The following is a 23782-nucleotide window of genomic DNA, read 5'->3' as shown; positions in this document are numbered from 1 at the left end:
TAATTGCCCTCTTAATTGTTGGTGGGCACACTTCCCACTTTTGCGCTCGCCTGCCGACCGAAATATCGTGCAAGTGCGGGATGACGTCAGGACAGTCACCCGACATCATCTCACACGATTTCACGTGTGATCGGGTCGGGCGCACGCCCGCCCGCCCGATCAGCATAAAATTCAGCTCCATATGTCTACTGTCAAGCAGGCAATGCTGTTGACTTGCCTTTTCTCCCTCTGGTGAAGTGTATCCCCTTCCTGCAGCACATCTACCCATCGTCGGAGGCAATACCACCATCCTATATTTGAAATACTGACGATGAAGACTAATACTTGTTTCAGGAATTCAAATGAAATTGTTTACCTGGCCATTGTTTATGTGGGATTCTTAGCAGTGTCAGCCAGCTATCCAACTGCAAGGACCATCACAGCTGAGCCTGACCCTGTTCTCACTTGACATCCACACCCGTGGGGCTCTGTGAGGGACTTTTGGATAGCAATCTGCAACAATAGCCCTGGCCAGTTTCTGCTCACCCCAAAGATATAGGGTGTTATGACATGGCGGATGATGTGCACTAGCTGGATCAAATCCACGAAGGAAACTTGATCACACAGTCACAACTGTTTTGCAATTTCTAATTTATTTCGAGTTGCATGCCCTGAATTCAGAAGTAATAAGACTACTATGACTTCAGAGGTTTTTAGAAAACTAAATTAAATGTTTATTGACAAAAGAAACAATTTCTACAAATTAGTACTATAATAACTCCTAAAACCCCTAATTAATCTGGCTTCCAGTTACACCCCCTTTAAGGCAACAGTAAAAACAAATAGATTTAAACAGATCCAGGCAAAGCCACACAATACCCTGAATGGTCAAATTCAAAGTGAGTTTTCTCAGCTTCAGTTCCTGTAGACAGCAACTTGATGCACAGAGGCTGGAGGCTTTTCACACTTGTGTAGGTACCAATGACATAGATAGGACTAGGAAAGAGGTTCTGCTGAGGGACTACGAGCAGCTCGGGGCTAAATTAAAAAGCAGAACCACAAAGGTAATAATATCCGGATCACTACCTGAGCCAAGTGCAAATTGGCGTAGGATAAATAAGAGTAGAGAGGTAAATGTGTGGCTCAAAGGTTGGTGTGGGAGAAATGGGTTCTGATTCATGGGGCACTGGCACCAGTACTGGGGAAGGAGAGAGCTGTTCCATTGGGACAGGTTTCATCTGAACCATACTGGGTCCAGTGTCCTGGCGAATCACATAACTAGGGTTGTAGATAGGACTTTAAACTAATTAGTTGGGGGGAGGGTTCAATTGACGGGAAGTTTAAAAAATCAAAAAGAAACGAGGTGCAGGGTAGCGAAGAGGCGAACGATAATCAAACCAAAGGAAGGGGCAGAAAATATAAGCAGAAGAGTGCAGCAGAAATTAGAACCAGAATGAGTAATAATGGGAAAAAGCCAAAGCTTAAGGCTCTTTATCTGAATGCACGCAGCAGATAGATGAGTTGACGGCACAAATAGAAATAAATGAACATGACTTGATAGCTATTACAGAGATGTGGTTGCAGGGCGACCAAGACTGGGAACTCAATATTCAAGGGTATTCGACATTCTGGAAAAATAGGCAAAACGGAAAAGGAGGTGGGGTAGTTTTGTTAATAAAGGAAGATATCAGTGTGGTGGTAAGTAGTGATATCGGTGCAATAGATCATGATGTGGAATCAGTTTGGGTGGAAATAAAGAATAGCAAGGGGAAGAAGTCACAGGTGGGAGTCGCCTATAGGACCCCGAAGAGTTGCCTCACTGCAAAGTATAAATCGGGAAATAATGGAAGCGTGTAAGAAGGGCGCTACAATTGTCAATTTAATATACATATTGACTGGACAAATCAGATTGGCAGGGGTAATGTGGAAGATGAATTTGTAGAGTGCATCAGAGATTGTTTCTTAGAGCAATGCGTTGCAGAACCTACCCGGGAACTGGTTATTTTAGATCTAGTAATATGTAATGAGGTGGGATTAATAAGAGATATCGTAGTTAAGGATCCCCTAGGGGATAGCAATCACAACATGGTAGAATTTCAAATTCAGTTTCAGGGCGAGCAACTCGGATTTCAAACCAGTGTCCTCAACTTAAATAAGGGCAATTACAGAGGTAGAAAGAAGGAGTAGTCTAAAGCAGGCTGGGAAAATAGACTAAGGGGAAAGTCAGTGGATGAGCAGTGGGAGTCATTTAAGCAGATATTTCATAACGCTCAGCAAAAATTTATCCTGGTCAAAAAGAAGAACTCGATGAGAAGGATGAACCATCCGTGGTTAAAAAAGGCGGTCAAGGAGAGTATCCAATCAAAAACTAAGGCATACAAAGCGGCAAAAACTAATGGTAGGCCAAAGGATTGGGATGTTTTTAGGAACCAGCAGCAGATGACAAAAAAGCTAATAAAGAGGGAGAAAATTGATAATGAAAGTAAATTGGCAAGAAATATAAACACAAACAGCAAGAGCTTCTACGGGTATATAAAAAGAAAGAGAATGGCTAAAGTGAGCGTGGGACCCTTGGAGGATGCAACTGGAGAATTGATAACAGGGAACAGGGAAATGGCAGATAATTTAAATAAATATTTTGCATCGATTTTCACGGTGGAGGACACTATAAGCATCCCAAAGATATCAGATAAGCAAGAAGCTAATGGGAGGAAAGATCTTGTAACAGTCTCTGTCATGAGAGACAAAGTATTTGACAAACAAATGGAACTAAAGGCAAACAAGTCACCAGGACCTGTTGGCCTGCACCCCAGAGTTTTAAAGGAGGTGGCTGCAGAGATAGTGGAGGCATTGGTCGAAATATTACAGAACTCACTGGATTCTGGGAGGGTCCCAGCAGATAGGAAAAGCGCTAATGTGACGCCCCTGTTCAAGAAGGAAGGGAGACAAAAAGCAGGAAACTATAGGCCAGCCAGCCTATCATCTGTAGTTGGGAAAATGCTAGAGTCCATTATTAAGGAAGAAATAGGACATTTAGAAAAGCTTAATGCAATCAAACAGCGTCAGCATGGTTTTGTGAAAGGAAAATCATGTTTGACAAATTTACTACAGTTCTTTGAGGATTTCACAAGCAGAGTTGGTAAAGGGGAACCGGTAGATGTACTATATTTGGATTTCCAGGAAGCGTTTGATGAAGTGCCACATAAAAGGTTATTGCACAAGATAGGAGCTCACAGTATTGGGGGTAATGTATTAGCACGGATTGAGGATTGATTAACATGCAGAAGACAGAGAGTCAGGATTAATGGGTCTTTTTCAGGTTGGAAAGACGTAACTAGTGGAGTGCCACAAGGATCAGCCCTAGGGCCTCAATTATTTACTATCTATATTAATGACTTGGAGGAGGAGGCAGCATGTAATGTATCCAAATTTTCTGAAGCTATAAAAATAGGTGAGAGAGCATGTTGTGATGAGGACATAAGGAATCTGCAAGGGGATATAGACAGGTTGAGTGAGTGGGCAAAAACTTGGTAGATGGAGTTTAATGTAGGAAAGTGTGAGGTCATACACTTTGGTAGGAAGAATCAAAAGGCAGACTATTATTTAAATGGAGAGAGACTCCAAAAAAAGTCCAGTACAGAGGGACCTGTGTGTTTTTGATGATTAAAACACAAAAAGTTAGCATGCAGGTGCAGCAAGTAATTAAAAAGGTAAATGGAATTTTGGCCTGTATTGCTAGGGGGTTGGAGTTTTAAAATAGGGAAGTCTTGTCACAACTGTACAGGGTGTTGGTAAGGCTGCACCTGGAGTACTGTGTACAGTTTTGGTCCTCGTATTTAAGAAAGGATATACTGGCATCGGAGGCAGTGCAAAAGAGATTCACTAGGCTGATTCCTGGATGAAGGAGTTGACATATCAAGAATGGCTAAACAGGTTAGGCCTTTATTTATTAGAGTTTAGAAGAATGAGGAGTGATCTTATTGAAACATACAAGATTCTGAGGGGGCTTGACAGGGTAGATGTTGAGAAGATGTTTCTGCTAGTAGGGGAATCTCGAACTAGAGGACATAGTTACAGAATAAGGGGACATTCATTTAAAATGCGAATTTCTTCTCTCAGAGGGTAGTGAATGTCTGGAATTCTCTACCCCAGAGAGTTGTGGAGGCTAGATCACTGAAAGTATTTAAAGAGGAGGTAGATAGATGTTTCAAATATCGGGGAGCTGAGGGCTATGAGGAGCTGGCACAAAAGAGGAGTTGAGGCTTGGGGCAGATCAGCCAAGATCTTATTGAATGGCAGGGAAGGCTTGACGGGGCGAATGGCTTACTCCTGCTCCTATTTCTTATGTTCTTATGTTAGATCTTAAATGTCTTTTCCCTTACACACAACCTCATCTCCTTTATACATGTTTCTTCCTTTTTAATGTAAATTCCATTGTTCTGATATGCCTTTGGAACTTTACCTTTCTCATAATATAAATCTTTTCATAGTGCTCATTTTATTAGTAATCTTTGGGAAAAATAAACATACTGTTTGGCTTAATTTCTTTGGGCTAGATATACCATCCTACCATCTCTTTGAAATTCAAACTACCCTAATTTATCTATAAATGCAAATTTTCCTCACATTTCACATTCTAAAACCTCAGCCATGTTTATGTATTTAGCATTTCAAACCTAGCTTCTTTTTGATAACTCAAAAGCCTCCAGACCAGATGTCTCCAATTCAATTAAATCTCACACACACAGACACACAAAGAAACTGTCCAAACCCTCCTATTAACCCATTTTTACAATAAATGACAATAATATTATGAAAATTATTATATTTTCATGATGAGGGACTAATTAATATAGTCCTATGGTTCCCTTGGCTGAGATCAGCAAACCCAGCTTGAACAGGGATAGAACTTGGAACTTTCCTGGTCATTACAAAACATGCAACATCTTAAATAAAATAAAAAATATTTAACTAGCAATAAATTTAAATGGTTTACTTTGTGACTTGTTTTCCCTTGGTCCTACAATCTTGCTTCTATTTTTATTTTAATTATATTTTTACATTTTGTAAAATTTACTTATTTCTACTTTTGTTTTTATTTTAAAATGCCAAGTCTTAAACAGTTTCCAACGTCCATTTTTTGTAGCCAGTTAAAAGCCTGACTAACGAATGACATTGTTATGACACAAAGATAGATAGGAAAGTAAGTTGGGAAGAGGACATAAGGAGGCTACAACCAGATATAGATGGGTTAAGTGAGTGGGCAAAGATCTGGCAGATAGATTGTAATGTGGGAAAATGTGAAATTGTACATTTTGGCAGGAAGAGTAAAAGAGAAGCATATTATCTAAATAGTGAGAGATTGCAGAGCTCTAAGGTGCAGAGGAATCTGAGTGTCCTAGTGTATGAATCACAAAAGGCTAGTATGCAAGAACAGCAAGTAATTAGGAAAGCTAATAGAATGTTATGATTTATTGCAAGGGGAATTGAATACAAAAGTAGGGAGATTATGCTTCAGTTGTACAGGACACTAGTGAGACCACATTTGGAGTACCATGTACAGTATTGGTCACCTTATTTAAGGAAGGATGTAAATGCGTTGGAAGCAGTTCAGAGAAGGTTTCTCAGACTAATACCTGGGATGGGTGGGTTGTCTTATGAGGAAAGGTTGGACAGACTAGGCTTGTATCTGCTGGAGTTTAGAAGAGTAAGAGGCGACTTGATTGAAACATATAAGATCCTGAGGGGCCTTGACAGGGTGGATGTGGAGAGGATGTTTTCTCTTGTGGAAGAATCTAGAACTAGGGGTCACTGTTTAAAAATAAGGGGTTGCCCATTTAAAACAGAGATAAGGCTAAATGTTTTCACTCAGAGTGTTATGAGTCTTTGGAACTCTCTTCCTGTAAAGGTGGTGGAAGCAGAGTCTTTCAATATTTTTAAGGCAGAGGTGGGTTGATTCTTGGCAAGCAAAGGGGTAATAGGTTATTGGGGGTAGGTGGGATGCAGATTTCAGGTTACTATCAGATCAGCCATGGTCTTATTAAATGGTGGAGCAGGCTCGAGGGGCTGAATGGCCCACTCCTGCTCCATGTTCGTATGTTTATATGCACTCAATATGGTGAAATATCAAAAATGTGCCAAAACAAGAGGAGCAGCCAATGGACTAAGTTACTGATCAGAGGCCCACTGAGCTGCACATGCAATTTACACTATGCCGAGGATTGAAGAGTCTTTGTTCAATGTGATTTCATATTTCATAGTATTCCATCACATTCTAGCTATTAGAGTTAGACTTTTTTCGATTAGTTCTGCAGAGGATGTGTAAAAACTGTTGTCCACACTAACTACTCATCAGTTCCACCCACACATAGATGGTAAACCCTGCCCCACTCCAGCACTTTATAATGCATCATCTAGATATAGCAATTTCAGAAGTCAATGGTCAATGCCTGAAGTAAGGAGTGAACAGTAGGAGGTAAAGCAGAGCACTGGTAGATCATTTTTTCCAAAGCTAGTAACCATGGAATGTACATAAGTAAGTGTTTGAGGCTGGAAGGAGATTATTGGTGGAGTATCCCAGGGATTGGTTTTGTGACACTTACTATTCTTAATGGGATTAAGAATCTGTAATTCTGGCAGAAGTATGCTGGAAGGACTTGATAATAGATTGGAACCCTGATATTCCAAGTTCTGGCCTAAACCACAATTTGCAGCAAATTTTACAAGTAGATGTCTTGAATGCACACTTAGTGGTGTGGGCAACCACTAATGGCCTCCGAATCATGGGACTTTCCAGCATAATTCAATGCAGTCAGCAATGAAGGTCAGTGGTGAGTCACAACCCTGATTTAGCCTAAATGCTGAAATCAATGGCTTGCAGACTGTCAGGCCGAATATTTGACATCTTGGAGGAGGGTACAGTAAGCAAAATCTCCAATTTGTAGCCGATACAAAATGAGCAGACAAAGGTCAATAATGAGGACCAATGCAACCAGGACCTGTGGAACCTTAGATGGTTTAATGTGCAAAAGGAGGCTGTTCCATCAATGTGTCTGTGGTGGCTGTTTGCGGGAGCAATCCAAAAATAATCCCTTTGCATTGTTCTCTCTGCATATAACTCTAACCTTATGTTTCCTGTCCATCAACCACCTTTCTATTGATATTCCTATGTGTCCTCTTGTATCACAGCTGTAAATGTTTGTAAAAATCTCCAACACACCTTACTGTAGCTGTCTTCTGAAAATTCACATATGTTATAGTTACTGCCATTCCTTTGTCTAAAAAATCTGGAACTTCTTAAAAATACTCTTAAATTTTTCTGACATGAATGTGCTTCACCAACTCTGCACTGGTTGTGCTTGATTAACCTATGCATCTATCTGTATACATTAATAAGGATTTGGATCTTAAAGGTAACAAGATACAGTTCAATATAGATAGGTAAGCTTAAAATAATTATGATGAAATCAAAAGAGTCAATTTATGTTAAATGAAGGTGATGCTTAATGCTGATTAGAAAAAGAGTTAAAAGGTTTAGAAAAAGGGTTAAAAGAATTAGAAAAGGATTAAAAATGATTAGAAAATCATTAAAGGTTAAATTAAAGAAACTATGACAGTGAAAAATGAGCTGTAGAATATTTATATTGTTGTGCTATCAGATAATGGTCCGTCCTCTTTTGGAGTGCTGTATAGTTATGAAGTTTTGGTTACCTAATACAAAGATATGAAAATGGTAAATAATACATAGCTTTTCTTTGCCTGCAATTTAAAAACAAAATGGAATTCTAGACACAATTTCAGTCCACAGCATGTGCAGAGTTAATTGATTTTAGTTGGGGTGATGCTGGGGACACTGCAGTTTACTGCAGCAGCCCCCAAGGAAGCAGCTGAGCCTTACAGGTGGGGAAAATACCAAGTTTGCACCCGGTCTCTGTTGAGTTGGCTATAATTGGCTTCAGTGCCTATGTTTTAATAAATGAAAGCAACGCCTGGGGTTCTGCTTCTAATTGTTATCTGCCGGCCCTCTGCAGGAAAGTGTAGATTTATGCATTGTGGTTTGGCCTGGCGGTGATCTCCCATCCACTTCACAATGGAACAGCCTTTGCTGATGCACTCAAAAAGATCACATAAATAATAGCCGTTCAGGTGAGGTATCAGCGGATGCCTGGTCCACCGAACCACACCCAGGCAACCCCTAGGGAAGGCTGAAACATTTGTAGATAATTCTTTTTTAAATTACCAAACAAATGGACCCCTTCAAGTGAAATGCCATCCTGTTAAAGTACTGTACCATTCAAATTTTGTGGTTTAGAATTCTAAGGGACAAAAAAATTATGAAGCAAAAAGTTCTAGATGATGTTCATTGATCAGGATGACACTTAGGTCGCAATAAAACCACTAAAATGGCAACATATACGTCTGTTGATCTCAATCTGCAATGTAGCAGGAAATAATGAGCTTGGGTCAAAAGATTTTATCGTTTACACAATGGAAAACAGACTTATTACCTCTTGGGCAGACATGCGTCACACTGCTTTGCATAACCACTAATTTTACTTAAAAGTTCTCCCTCCCTTGATCTTTGGTAGCTCTGTCCTTGAATGTATAATTTAGGCAGTTTATTCTGCAACAATTTTCATCCAGGTTGTTTTCTTGTTTAAAAAAAGTTCTCTGGGTTTATAAACATGTGGCAATTCATCTATGATGTGGTGATAGTAGCACATTATAGGTCTGTTTTATGAAATTGCACTCCCTTTGTTTGCTGGAGTGCATATTCTGATCTGCAGCCTATTATCTTCCGACATGCACAAACATTCTCAAAACCAACCCTTAACGCTCTCTTTTGGACGTGGATGATTCAGTATTAAATAAGCGATGTTCCTTGTTTATTTTTCCTTATTTGAGAGCATTTTGTATCCTAATTCCACAAAGCACTTTTAAGCTGTTGAAATTTTTAAAAAATTCCTCTTTCACCAGTTTACTCCCCTCTCATGAAGGCGTGGATTCCTTGCTAGTGTTTGGCCCATTGGGCCCAGCCACTATCTTGCTAGCTTGCCCAAGTGACCATGCTGCTTGTGTGAGTTCAGACAGTGAATGTTCAATGGCATTTGATGTATGGCGGTACTGCAGCCAGGTCCAATCCTATTCTTATATAAAAGCAAAAAACTGCGGATGCTGGAAATCCAAAACAAAAATAAAAATACCTGGAAAAACTCAGCAGGTCTGGTAGCATCTGTGGAGAGGAACACAGTTAACGTTTCGAGTCCGTATGATTCTTCAACAGAAATAACAGATCCAATCCTATTCTTCCTTGATGTCCAGACATGTAAACTTTCCAGCAGGAATAACAGGATATCATTCAGGTTTGGGGAATCTTGACCTTTTATTTTTTTTTTCAAGCTCAAGGGCATTGTATCGCCCTTTATTTCCATACAGACAAGATCAGCTAACTCAGCACAGACTGACAGTTGAGCTCAGGACCTTCCTGCCCTGTATTGTTCAGTTACATAAGTGCCATGTAAGATATCACACCGGCTAATTAACATGTTTTAGATTGAGCGCAGGCAAGGAACATAAACTGATCAATAGCAATATCTGCTCAAAGTGGGATGAAAAATATCTTTAGCCTGTAGCTTCAGAATGTTAAATATTCCAAGGACCTGTTTGTTTCAATTCTTCAAGTAAAATGGCTGACGTCTTTTCCACTATGTCTGAAATTACAGATTTATAATCTATGTATTACTGTGACTAGGGTACCACTGATCAAGAGGGTGTTGCTCCCTTGATAGCCCAATAAGTTTACTCACTAATAACTGAGCAATTCACACTCAGATGATTCCTTAGTCATCCCTGATCTGTGCTGAGTTAACTGATCTTAGCCAGGGTAGCAATCGGGACATTATAATTTACCTGTGTTGGGAGAGGAAAATTAACCAATGCTCCATTCCTGATTGCTCTTCAGCATACCATCCAGAAGGACCCATTGGCATTGGGCCAGCAAGGGGTGGGCTCATCTGTACTGGACCTTCATAGTCAAATACACTGTCAACAATGATTCGCAAGGATCACCCAGGAACAATGATTACTTAAACAAAGCACCCAGTAACTGTTGATCCATGCGACAGCAAAGAGTCAGTGGCTTTGGAAGAGGGGAGAAAAGTGGGAAAAAAAATCAGTGAAAGAAATTAGGGACTGTATATTACTCAGGCAATAGTATATAGATTGATGAAATTTTAGATTTTAATCATTGAGAGTTTACCATTTAAACTGAAAAAGGATTATCTACTAATCAAGGATATAGCACAGAGCTAATCCCTATACACATCTAATCCATGCAGCTCAGTCAGTTACACATTTACCATTTATGTTAATTGTGCCCATGATGTGTTTTGTTCTGAAATCCCAGAATGAAGTTTTTTTTATGTAAGAAACAAAAAGGGAACTGGTAAATTGGTTGTTAGGAAATAGAAATAGATTAAATAAGTTATATTGGTGTTTGTGAGTGTTAGGAATGAGTTATCTTAATGTATCTGTGTTAAGAAAAGGCCAAGTTGAGTTTTAGTTTCACTTTAAAACGTGCCAGCATTTCTAATGAGAGTTTACGACTGTAAGAGAAGTTAAGCAAACAAGAGTAGAAAAACTGGGTTGTTGCCTAGCAACAGGGGTTCAGAGAAGCAGGCCCCTCCCACAGACACACACACAGATAGACAGAATTAGAAACAGCAGTTTTTGGGTTCAGTTTTGAAGACAGCTGCCAGGCAGCAGCAGCCTAGAAAGGGCAGAAAATCCTCAAATCTAGGGGAGTGGAACAGGTGAAAGTCCCAAACAGACCTACTAGTCAAAGGAAGGACAGGAACCTGGAAAAGGTCCTGTAAGTGAAGTTAAGAGTGAGGGGCAGAGAAAGGCTCAAGCTTCAAGCTCCAAGCTGCAGGAAGCAGAATCAAAGCGATATAAAGGCTTGTGAGAAGTCAGAAGGTCCAAAGAGGCAACTGAAGGTCTGTAACTCTTTGCTATGGGCACGTGAAGCAGTGGTGTACTGTTAACAGCTGAGTTGGTGAGAGAGAGTGCATGGAAGACAGCTTGAATGCAGGTGGTGCCCCATGGGAGAGGAACATCTGAAGGACAGTCCGAAACCCTGGAGGTGAACCTTTGCGGAAGGTATCTGCGAGAAAGTGTTGGTTTGGGAAAAGATTCCAAGGCATGTTCTTGGAAAGTGGAAATTGGAAACCCTCAGTGTGAAAGCCGGAGTTCAGTGAGACTGGTTGGCTCATGGTATAACAAGCATCTGGGGGGGGAAGTTGAGGAGAGATCCATAGCATCTGTCTGGGGTGGCATCTGTCACTTGGGGGAGAATTTTCTCCCCGTCGGAGGGGTTGGGCGGGGGCGGGTGCGGGTGCGGGTGGGCACGCAGCAGATCGCTGCCCACGATTGGCTGCATGTTGCCATTTTATGTGGATGGGCCAATTAAGGCCCGCCCAGCATGACATGCACCCGGAAGTGCTGAGCGCTCCCTGTGCCGGCACGGGGAGTAGGCTGAGTCAGGGCCTGTGCCCTATTGCGCATGTACGTGAAAGAGCTCAGAAATCTCCCAGAGGCAAAAAGCTGCCTCAAGGAGATCAGTTTGATTTTTAAACATTTTAATAAAGATTAAGAAATGTCCGCTCATGTGACAGTGTCACATGAGCTGGAACATATCAATGAATTTTATTAAATAATTTTATTAAACTTTAAAAACCTTCAAGAAACCTCATCCCGCCTGTGGATGAGGTTTCATGATAAATGCAAAGGCTGCCTGGCTCTTCGCCTGCCCACCAACCTAAAGATTGGACAGGCAGCTCAGTTAAGTATTTTAACTGATATTCAAATGGCCTTAACAGGCCTTTGACAGTTCGGCGGGCGTGCAGCTGACTCTGGTGCACGCCCACCGAACTGAATATCTGAATGACGCATGGCGACATCAGGGCGCACGCCCGACATCACCGGGCGTCATTTTACGTGTCGGCAAGATCGGCCCGTTCCTGCTCGCCATCCCGAAGGTTTTGCCCTTGGTTTCAGACTGTGGTGTGTCTGACCACAGGTCGCTAATTGATTTACTTACTGTACTTACTGTGAACATTAGAGTTTAAGGTAGCTTTTGAAACTTGTGTCATCCTTATGAATCTGTATATATCTGTAAAGGTACAGTTGTGGGTGAAGGAGTATTGTAATATAGTTCACCTTGTCTTGTTTAATAAATGTTTTATGCTTTTGTTAAAAGTTCATTAGCTGACTCCAGTAACTGTTCAGTAGCTACTCTCCACATATCTAAACAAACAAATAAAAGTTAGGATCTATCAAGCTGGGTTCCACTCTGGGATCAGGCTTGTCCAGTGGTAACCTCAGCTGGGGATCGTAACATGGTTAATAATTAAGCAGGAATTGATTGAACTGTCCTTTCACCATAGGTTGTCATAGAAACTGAGAAAATTTCATACCATCTGAAACTCATGTCCCTTGAAGACCTGGAGCAGGTGGTTAGTCATGTCACTGCATCACTCAAAAAAATATTTCCAGATTCATCACCTGGGTAAGTCATTCCCCAAATGGATGCTTTGTTTTTGTGTCTTTCCTTCACTGTTTTGTGTTTCACGGCAGTGCTGCGTTCAAACAGACTCTGCTGTTTATAAACCTATTTACAATACACAGAATGATGGTGTTGAAGGAGCCCCCTGATTTTGGCAATAGTGCTGTAATGCAAATGAAGGCAATGCAACTGTTGCAGGAGAAGCAAAGAGCCACATTAAGAGACTGGTAGGCAACTGCTGCTTTGTAGGCAAAGCAGTCACACATATGAGGCAGCTGCCACCCCAGCCCCTAGGCATTCTGGCTGTGAAATGGGTGGATGGTTGACCTGCTTCTAAGAGGCCACTGATATGATTTTTCATGTGTAGCTGATTTTTTGTAACTCTCGGTGCTGTTGATACCACCCTGCAGCAGCAGCATCCACAGACTGCTTCTACTAGAGAGCACGGATATTTTCAATCTCTCCCTGCCACTTCCTTCCTGCCTCATTTGCCACCACATCCTTATGAAAACTCAAAGCAACAGTAAGGGATTTGCAGATGGTTGCAACTGATTCCCTACTGAACCCCCTCGGTTACTGCCCAGGGGAACCCCTTTTTGTCAAATGCTTTTCTGGCAGGCCACTGGCTCTGTAGATTTCCAACCTATCTCGAAAGGCCTATGCATTTTGACAATTCTATATCAGGCCACCGTGTGCATCCCCGATTCAAATTAATCAGTCATTCCCCAAAAAGCACCAATACCAGAGCAGTCTAATACCAGTCAGATGCATTATCAGCGTTGTGTACTGCGATTGATTAGGTTTCTTCTGTGTAAAGATCTCAGCAACAATTACTCTCCAGTAATAACTCTTCAATAGCTTTTGACTACTTTGGGCAGCTCATGACTGTTGCTTAGTGCTAGACAGTTGATTATTCATTTGCGTGTAACCTGGTCTAATGATGTCATTCATTTTGTTATTTAAATAAGAATTTTGAAGAGTAAGTGGATTTTCAGTTGCCTCTTTTAAATTGATCCATAAAGATGACATTGGGTTTTACCTCGTGTCATCAGAGAAACAAATTTGTAAATGCCCCTTTGTATTAAGGAAGCACAATTAACAAAAAAAATTCAAGCATAAAGCACAATTTCAACAGAATTAAAAGAAAATTTATAAAACTAAATCATACTGTTGTTATGCGTGTCTATTAGATACTCTATTCCCTGCCATGCCCACTTAAGCTCTAACTCACCACATGCTGCCTCTCCAGGGCTATCCAGGCACAGAAAATACTGCAGAAGAGAAGCAGGCAGAGTGACCCCTTCCCACTCCCCCATGGGCTGGAAGATAGCTTTATTTAATTGTTCATTCTACCAGAAATTTTGGCCAGGATTTTATGGCCCCGCCACAGCGTGTCTCCCCACCCTGGCGAATGCGGCGAGCCATTTAAATCTTCATTCAGTTCGGTGGGACCATTATATCCCGCCAGACGGAAGGGGCAATAAAATCCTGGGCCATCTTTTACCCAAAACTGGTATAAATTAGCCTACTGCTTCACTTTCTTTAACTAATGTTTTCTTGCATGTTATACTATAATAAATTCAAAAGGAAGAATGAGTGAGTACTGACTCCTTTCTAACTGATAGTTATATTTGGGAGATGATTGTGTGCAGTGCCTGGCATGTGGTGTGAGATAGTCTTCACTTTCATGGTATTTCATGGACTCCAGCTCAAAAATATTTTAGTCTAAAGCTACCCTTTAGATGGTGTAATCCACACTTGTGCTCCATGTCCTTGATGAGGCAAAATTGGTGCAAATTAAATTGTGCAAAGGGCATCAGGCCCTCAGACAAATTCTGTCGGTCCTGTTTGTTGTTCCTATCTCCTAGCAGAAAACGGGTTGAACAGCAGGTCATCACAGTTCAAAAAAGTTTGTAAAATCCCTGAATCTGATAATGCCCCATGGGAGAGGTGTCAGTCGGATTGGGAGAAAAAATGTGGGGTAAGCCTTGCCTTACCATGTTGGGGATGTTACTGCACTGTTTATGCCCAGTGATGTCGGTGAAAATCTAGCCTGAAGCCATGTGAGTAAAGATAGTGTAAGGTTTCCAACACAGAGAACCATAACCCAGCATGAAAGTCAGCACGTTATGGAACAAAAACAAAATGGAACACTAATTGATAAAAAGGGCGAAGTCTAAAGTTTCAAATGACTTTTGCAAACTGCTTACCCCTTGATTAAAATATAGCATTCTAACCATCCGTTATTTTATGTATAATAATTCATGTAAATATCTGATAAATTCAGAGAACACTTAGTTACTTTAAGACAACCAATGATGAGATTGAATGCTGATATAAACTGTGACAATGAATCCCTTCTCTTTTTTAATCCATTTTCTTAGAAAGTTACTCAAGAAGAATTCCCCTGAGCTACAAGAGAGAATCAAAAAAATCACATTAGCACTGGATGAACAGACTGACACTAATCAGGGGCCATGTGGTATGTAAATGAGCTAATTCTCTACGGAGTCAACAGTTAATCTGTATTGTGGGCCCAACAAATTGCATATGTCTGATAAAATAACGAGAATTTAAAATAAATAATCTAGTAGATTTACCAGTACCGGTAGAGCATTGCTTGAAAGTGTTCCGAAAAAGGAAGGCATCTCGTTAAAGCCAAATTTGTCTTTTGAATTGCAAAACAAGAGGCATCCTTCACTTCAAAAAAATAAAAAAATACCTGGAAAAACTCAGCAGGTCTGGCAGCATCGGCGGAGAGGATGAGTTCAGAACTGTTGAAGGGTCATTCGGACTCGAAACGTCAACTGTACTCTTCTCCGCTGATGCTGCCAGACCTGCTGAGTTTTTCCAGGTATTTTTTATTTTTTGTTTTGGATTTCCAGCATCCGCAGTTTTTTTTGTTTTTGGCATCCTTCACTTCTTTGGTATTTGTGTTTTGAGAGGCTTAGGACAAAAAAAACTAAACCAGTGGTGGTTTTAAAGCTGCAATATACTGTCATTATATTTTACTGATATAGAGGCTTGAAAGCATATATTTATTCAAAAAAATCTTCCTCACACAATTTGTTAAAAATGTCATCACAGTAGAGGTGGGGATAAAAGTGCAACATTTGTGTTCCACCTTGATTGTGCCTCTGTAACTGGAAGAAACTGAGGTATAAAGAGGTCAGCAACATGAGTATGTCTCTGTGTTCATGACCTCAATCTCCATTTGAAAAGTGCACATTTTCAGAATCTAATGGAACTAAGCAGTAAGTTCATTAAACAGATGAGAAGAGATCTGATAATATTAGATTTGCTTCCCTTTGCTACACTGGACAGTCAAGCCCACTTTTTCAACCAATACCACCTCCACTATGAGGATGTTGGAAGTCACTGTAATGATAAAGGGCAGTCCACACCCCTCCAATTTTTCTTCTTTAACCTATTAATTTTCTCTAATAAATGCTGATGGGTTCCATCACTACTGGGTTGAAGAGAAATTTTTCCTGTTCTTTATTCAGCTCAGTACCTTGCCTGTGCTAGACGTTGCTGCTGCTGACTCAGCTGAGATCAGCATGTGGTTAAGACAAGATTGTGAGAGGGGAGAAGGAGAATGGCCATTCTACTTGCCTCCATTCAGCCCCTAACTGCCCTCTTTGCATTGCCTAACTTGTACCTGGTGGAATTCCTGCCTCCAGTCTGCTCAGTAGTTTTGCCCCAGTGTCTGCTGCACTGATCAAGTTTAGATCAGCAGTTTGGAGGAACAGGGGTATGAATCTATGTCCATTCAGAGCAGAGTTTTGATGTACTGCACCACAGACTGGCCAGCGAGTCTCATGGTTCTATTTAAATTGCAGGTGGCTATTCAGAGACTTACGCTGCGTTGTGTGATTACAATGGGTTTCCCTTCAAGGAAGAGGTCCAGTGGGTATGTCTATATTAAACACAAGTATTTCAAAATAGCCAGCTAGAGCTACATAAATGAGTGCAAAATATACAACGATCATGTTGTGAAGGAAGTGAGGAGAATAAGGATGACGTAAATGCTGGCACAGACACATGGAAACATTGCATGGTACAGCATGTAATTACCACTACAATCTTTTGTACCATCAGGCCAACGGGGAATTTGTTGCAGGTAAAAAAAAAGTTGGGAAACTTGGAGAATGAAAGATTAAACTATTCTTCCACATTACTCCTTGGAGTCTGTTACAGATGGATATGGGGCAAGGCCTTATAATAATAATGATTTGCATTTATATAGCATCTTTCAGGACCATATGACACCCCAAAATGCTTTTTTGAACTACGCTCACTCTTGGAATGTAGGAAATGCAGTAGCCAATTTGTGCACAGCAAGATCCCACAGATAGCTGTGTGATAATGACCAGATAATCTGTTTTTATGAGGTTAATTAAGGGATAAATATTGGCCAGGATGCTAGGGATAACTTAAACAAAAACAAAAATACCTGGAAAAACTCAGCAGGTCTGGCAGCATCTGCGGAGAGGAGCACAGTTAACGTTTCGAGTCCGAATGACCCTTCAACAGAACTGTTGAACTGAGAAGCTGAGAACTGTTCTGTTGAAGGGTCATTCGGACTCGAAACGTTAACTGTGCTCCTCTCCGCAGATGCTGCCAGACCTGCTGAGTTTTTCCAGGTATTTTTGTTTTTGTTTTGGATTTCCAGCATCCGCAGTTTTTTGCTTTTAAGCCAGGGATAACTTCCCTGTTTTTCTTCTAAATAATGCCATGAGATCATTTACATCCACCTAAGAGGGCAGATGGGACCTCGGATTGATGTCTCATTTGAAAGATGGCACCTCCAACAGTGCAGCACTCCTTCAGTACTGCACTGGGGTATCAGTCTTGTTTTTTGTGCTCAATTTCTGGAATGGGACTTGTACTCATAGCTTCTGACTCAGAGGTGAGAGGGTTACAGATTGAGCCACAACTGACACTCTAAAGTAGTGCATATTTCATAATCAGAAGAGTGGCTAAAAGTTGGAGGGAAAAACAATCAAAATATTAATATTGGCCAATGTGGTATAGAAGTTACATATTTCCTGTAAGTGAGAGTTACCTGAAGATAATTAATTCTCATCATTTTCTCCTGTAGGAACCCATGATGAGGTTATATTTTCACAGATGCTGGCTACTCTCCAGTAACTTTTATTTTCTGTGTGCCAGTGAGAGTTTCCAGCTATTTGATCATACGGCCATAACAGATAAGCCCAAACCTAATATCACCCAATGCCCCACTTTTTATTAGGGTTCACTTGATAACGATGGTGAGCGAGGATGCTGGCTATGATTTTTTTCCCTTTCAAGGTGTGAGGTCAATTGTAGTACTTTAACTGAAATCAGCTGAATCAGCACTGGTTGACGATTTTTGTCCAAGGTTAGTTGGTTCACAACATTTCCAACCACAGCAGAAAATATTTACATGCATTCTTCTCATTTAACACTTTTCTTCGCTCTCTATTGCACTGAGTTAAGGTCAGAAATGAATTGAGAGTGAATTGTCAGTTTGACAGCTTCATAAGGAACTTAGTAACAAGAGTAGACCATTCAGTTCCTTGAGCCAGTTCTGCTGTTCAGTTAGATCATGGCTGATCTGTATCTCAACTCCATTTACCTGACTTGCTTCATAACCCTTATTACTCTGGCCAACAAAAGTCTATCAGTGCCAGTTTAAAAATTTTCAATTGACTCTCAGCCTCAACAACATTTTGCAGGAAAAAATTCCAGATTTCCATCACCATTTGTGTGAAAAATTACTTCCTGCTTTCATACCCTAGCTCTAATTTTGTGCTCGTCCTGAACTTTCCAACCAGAGGAATTGAAAATTTCAAAACTGAGATTGATAGATTTTTGTTGTAATAAGGGTTATGGAACTAAGATGGGTAAATGGAGTTGAGATACAGATCAGCCATGATCTAACTGAATGACAGAAATGGCTCAAGGAATTGAATGGTCCACTCTATCTGCCTTAGCAAATCCTTTAAGTCATCTTAAACACTTCACTCAGATAAGCTCTTCATCTTCTATATTCAAGGGACACAAGGCTAACATTTGTAACCTGTCCTCACGATTTAATCCTTTCATCCCAGTGTCATCTATTATCTTAACAATATGATCTATAATAATGTATGTATGCACTCTGCTTTACTTCTTACTTATCCCAAGAATTCTCTTATAAGACACATCAATCTTAAAGTTTATTACTTCTGTAGGGATCACCCATAAGTATACCACAGTCCCCTGGAGAATTCTCCTCAGTTCCAACTATTCTCAAAGGTTCATTTACCATCTCTTGACTGTGGATGCATCAATACTGCCAAGCTCATCTTCTTGTTGCTTTCTTTACCACATGATTCTGTAGGGACCACTGTAGATTCTCCCATTAGTTTCGAAATAGGCAATCTCCCAGTTTCCTTTCCCTCACAAAATTTAAACTGAGATTAAGCCTCATCCACCTTCTGGATTGAGGCAGGTTGAATCTTGTGCTCTCACTGGTGGCGAGCTTGGAGGTGGGAAGGGCATATACTTAGGCTGGATGATGGCGTAACGGAATCCCACTGCTCTCCTGCCTCTGCCAGAATTAAGTTCTGGGCGGGATGGCCCATGGTCGAGCTTACCACCCCACCTCCAACTGAGGCCCTTAAGTGGTCATTAAGGGCCTCATCCCGCCGCTGCTGGTACTAACCCAGTGGTGGGTGGGCCTGTCGCCATGCGGCCTGTGCAGTGGCTAAAACAATGCAGTCAGCTTGTCACCTCCGGGGTAGGAGGGTGGGGTGTTGCCTTGATGAGAGGCACTCAGTGCCTGAATGCGAGACTGGACATCAGGAAGTGGGAATCTCACTGAGAGCCACCCCCACGCCCTTGCTGCCAATCCCCCCTGCACCGCTCTCCTCATGAAACCCATCCCGCGAAAGCCCCTGCCCCACCACATTATTTATTTGTGGCCTGGGTCGCTGTACGATCCTGGGACTCCAGTGCCTGTCCTTCTGGCAGCAGCCATGGCCTCCCCACTGGCGCTGCTGAGCACTAGGGCTGCTGGTCTCCGATTGCCTAGCCGTTCTTGGTAGGCGAGAGTTCCGCCCCCGGGGTCTTGTTTCTTGGAGAAGGCCACCTGATTGGCATGTGATTCAGAGGGCCTTCCTGAAAAGAGGCAGCGCGGATCTATCACTGGCTCTCCAGCCAGCAGGTGAGACCCTCAGTGCTTCAACAAGATTCCGGCCTATGAACGGTGAAGTTAGGTTTTTATTCTGCTTACAGTGCAGGTTTATCTAACTGTCATTTACTCTGGCTACCTTCTCTCAGTGAGCTGCAAACTACACGAGGTCTAAATTGCAACTAACTTTTACAACAAACACCCAGATAAATTGAAACCAGAGAACCTTTCCAAGTTCCACCTGTCTCCATAGTAATAAAGCCTGCTCTGGGATGTCCTCAAACTGACCTTTAGATAAATTATCCCTCATGTACAATTTCTTCTTTGATCTGATGAACAACCTTCGGGGTTTATTGAATACTTTTAAGCTAAATTAGCTCTAAATCCCAAAATAAAAATATCTCTCGGGACTGCACTTCTTGCAAGCATTGCAGACATCACAGCTCCAGCTCTTTAGCTAAGTAAGCCCACCTGCTGCCTTATGGCTCTATCTCTTCTGTTCTGACTTTATTAACAAACCTGGGTCACCAACTGCCATTTGTTGAGCTTCTGGCAATCAGTAAAGTCCAACATTTAATTCACTTACTGTACAACTTCAATCTTCCCAGAGCTAAAAATTACCTCTAAAATATTAACATGAACCATGAACTAGATATTTGCAACACACTGGAGTACTAACACCGGTGGTGCCTATGTAAGATCCTCCAAATCCGATGGCAAGAAAGGTAGTCCAACAAAAATGTCCTCTCCCAAGCCAAGTTACACAGCATCGAGGCGTTGATCACTGAAGACCAGCTCTGCTGGACAGGACATGTTGTTTGTATGCCTGACACCAGACTCCCGAAGCAACTGCTCTCCTCAGAACTTGGAACCAGGAGACTCCCAGGAAGACAGTGGAAACTCTTCAGGGATGTCCTCAAAGCATCCCGCCGACTCATGGGTGTCCCTGGCTTGTGACCGACCAAAATGAAGAGGGCTTCATTCGGTAAGGCATCGAACACATCAAAAGACTTCATTGGGTATGTGCAGAGGCAAAGTCGAGGCATCGGAAGGAGTGCACAAACCTACAAACAACCCATCTACCCAACCCTTCAAGCACTACTTGCCCCACTTGTGGCAGAGTCTGCGGATCGCATATTGGACCTATTTGTCATCTCAGAACCCATCGAACCGGAGTGGAATCAAGTCATCCTTGATTCTGAGGGGCTGCCTAAGAGAAGAGCTCTTATCTACATAATTTACTGTGCCCGCCTATCTTAGAGTCATCAGCAAACTCGGGTATATGGCTATTTCTTCATCCAAGTCATTTATAAATACAGTGAAAAACTGAGGCCCCCAGTACAAGATCCCTGCGGGAATCCACTAGTCATATCCTGCCACTTTAAATACATATTCATTATCTCTAATCTCTTCTTCCTACCTACTAACCAATTTCTCATCCAACCCAATAACTGATGTCTCATTCCAATTTTGTGAGGAACCTGGTCGACTACCTTCTGGACCCATATAAGTAACATCAATGGACAATCCCTTAACCACCATGTTACTTACCTCCTCAAAAAATTCTGCTAGGCTTGTTAGACCTGGTCTACCCTTTATAAATCTGTCATCAGCTCATATTGGTTCAAACGTTCAGTAACTGTCCCTAATAACAGATTCTAGTAACTTTCTCACTGCTAACATTAGACTAATGTGCCTATAACTTCCTAGTTTATCTCTCTAGCCCAGGTGTCTTCAACATGACCTTCAGAAAAGTAAATTCTCTTGAAGCTGATGTGTACAGTTAGTCTAACTTCAGCACTGCAGCTTTTTGTGATGCAGTTCAAATGTGATCAGTCAACTGGACTCTCTCTTTTTCTCCCTCAAGGATGTAGACACCATCTACCATAGCCAGAACACCAAGGAGTTTAATCTGCTAGACTTCAGCCACTTGGATACTAGGTGAGTTAAAGCCAATTCTTCTTTTCAGATCACTTGGGTGAGCTAAAATTAAAAGTAAAGTTTCTATCAATAGGCTCAACCTTGATCAGAGCAGAAATTTGTCTTTGTTGGTAGCCCAAAATGGGTAGTGTTGCCCCTCCCTATATTGAGTCCCACTGGGTGGGTACTGGGTATCACATAGTCCATAATCATGGGGTGACTAACATTAGAATGAAAAATAATTGAAATATAGGAGGATATTATTAAATGTAAAACGTGTACAAAAATGTATTCCCTGTACCAGATAGTTATCTGAATAGTATTCATTTCCCCCCACCCCGTTTTATGCTGAAGGTGCCCTTGTTGTTGATACGATTCCACTGATGCTGGCTACCCTCCAGTGGACGTTCTTTCTGTCTGAGTTCTATCATGGCTGGACTTACTGTTGTTTCTGATGGTAATCCACTGGCACTTATGTTGTGCGAACGACAACAACTTATATTTATATAGCACATTTAACGTGACGAAATGTCCCAAGACGCTTCACAAGGAGCATTATATAAAGCAAAGAATGACACCAAGCAATGTAAGGCGACATTAGGTCAGATGACCAAAAGCCAGCTCAAAGAGCTAGGGTTTTAAGAAGTGTTTTAAAGGAGGACAGTGAGGTAGGGAGACAGAGAGGTTAGGAGAGGGTATTCTTGAACTTAGGCCTAAGCAACTGAATGGTGGAGCAATTATAATTGGGAATATGCAAGAGGCCAGAATTAGAGGAGTGCAGATATCTTGGAGAGCTGTGGGGCTGGAGGAGATTACAGAGTTAGGGAGCAGTGAGGCCATGGAAGTATTTGAAAACAAGGATGAGAATTTTAAGACCAAGATGTTGCTTGATGGAGAGTCAATATAAGTCAGAAAGCACAAGGGTGAAAGGGGAATGGGACCTGCTACGCATTAAGACATGGGCAACAGAGTTTTGGATGACTGTAAGTTTATGGTGAACAGAATGTGGTAGACCAGCCAGGAGCACGCTGAAATAGTTGAGCCTAAAGGTAACTAAGGCATGAATGATGGCTTAAGGAGCAAATGAGCTGAGAGAGGGCTGAAGTTGGTTGATGTTATGGAGGTAAAACTAGGCAGTCTTAGTAACGGCGTGGATATGAGGCTGGAAGCTCATCTCAAGATCAAATGTAACACCAAAGTTATGAACAGACTGGCTTCATCTCAGACTGTTGCCAGGGAGAGGGTTGGAGTCGGTAGCTAGGGAACTGAAAATAATGGCTTCTGTCTTCCCAATATTTAATTGAAGGAGATTACTGCTCATCCGGTACTGATGTCAGATAAGCAGCCTGATAATTTAGTAACAATGGAAGAGTCGAGAGAGGTGATGGTGAGGGAGAGCTGGGTGTTGTTTACATTTAAGTGAAAACTAACATTCTGCCTCAAGAGGTAGCATGTAGATGGCAACTAGGAGAGAGAGCCAATGATAGATCCTTGGAGGACACCAGAGGTAATCATGTGGGAGCAGGAAAAGAAGCCGCTGCAAGCAATATTCTAGGTACAATTAGTTAGATAAAAATGGGACCAGGCACCCCAGCTACATGACAGTGGAGAGATGTTGAAGGAAAATGGTGTAGTCAACCATGTTAAAGGCTGCAGGCAGGCCAAGATAAACAAGGAGGAATAATTTACCTTTGTTATAATCATCATTTAGAATGTTCTCTACCACTTCTCAGCCTAAGCTTATATGTTATCCAAGTCCTTCTATAGGCTGATTTGGGTAGTTTCATCATTGGAGGAGCTATGAATGGAGTTGAATGACCCACTCCTGCCCTTAGGGTGGAGAAGACTGTAAGAAGATCACAGGTTACTCTCTAGAGGGAGGGAGGAAAAACCAGAGGAAAAGTGATTTTAGGCTGTTCTCGGATCACTCATGAGTACCAGCGGTTGGAGTAAAGAGACTAGAAACACCAAGCAGAAAGAAAGCCTTGCCAAAAAATCCCCCAAGCGGCTTCTCATTTATACATTCAACCATTATTATATCTTCACTCTTTGGGAGGAGGAAAGTGATTCCTGGTGAAATTACATTCTAATAGATTGGAAATTTAACTGCAAAGTGATCCTCTGAATCCATTAGGCTTGTCTGAATATGTTTAATGATG

At 41.5% G+C, this 23782-nt stretch overlaps 1 protein-coding gene across 3 annotated transcripts in view; it reads left to right on the top strand.

The window, feature by feature from the left end:
* Positions 1 to 23782, top strand: part of carmil2 (capping protein regulator and myosin 1 linker 2) — a 198951-nt gene that overhangs the window by 52013 nt on the left and 123156 nt on the right. For all 3 annotated transcript variants that reach the window (XM_078544182.1, XM_078544181.1, XM_078544183.1), the window contains 4 exons: positions 12423 to 12544; positions 14926 to 15023; positions 16384 to 16454; positions 21571 to 21644. In XM_078544182.1, coding sequence (XP_078400308.1) covers positions 12423 to 12544; positions 14926 to 15023; positions 16384 to 16454; positions 21571 to 21644 — 365 coding nt within the window. The remainder of the gene's footprint in view (positions 1 to 12422; positions 12545 to 14925; positions 15024 to 16383; positions 16455 to 21570; positions 21645 to 23782) is intronic.

The sequence above is a fragment of the Cetorhinus maximus genome, chromosome 6, assembly GCF_964194155.1.
Source record: "Cetorhinus maximus chromosome 6, sCetMax3.hap1.1, whole genome shotgun sequence".
NCBI classification, from domain to species: domain Eukaryota; kingdom Metazoa; phylum Chordata; class Chondrichthyes; order Lamniformes; family Cetorhinidae; genus Cetorhinus; species Cetorhinus maximus.
Note: the sequence above shows the minus strand (reverse complement) of the source record. Positions and strands in the feature narration are given on the sequence as shown.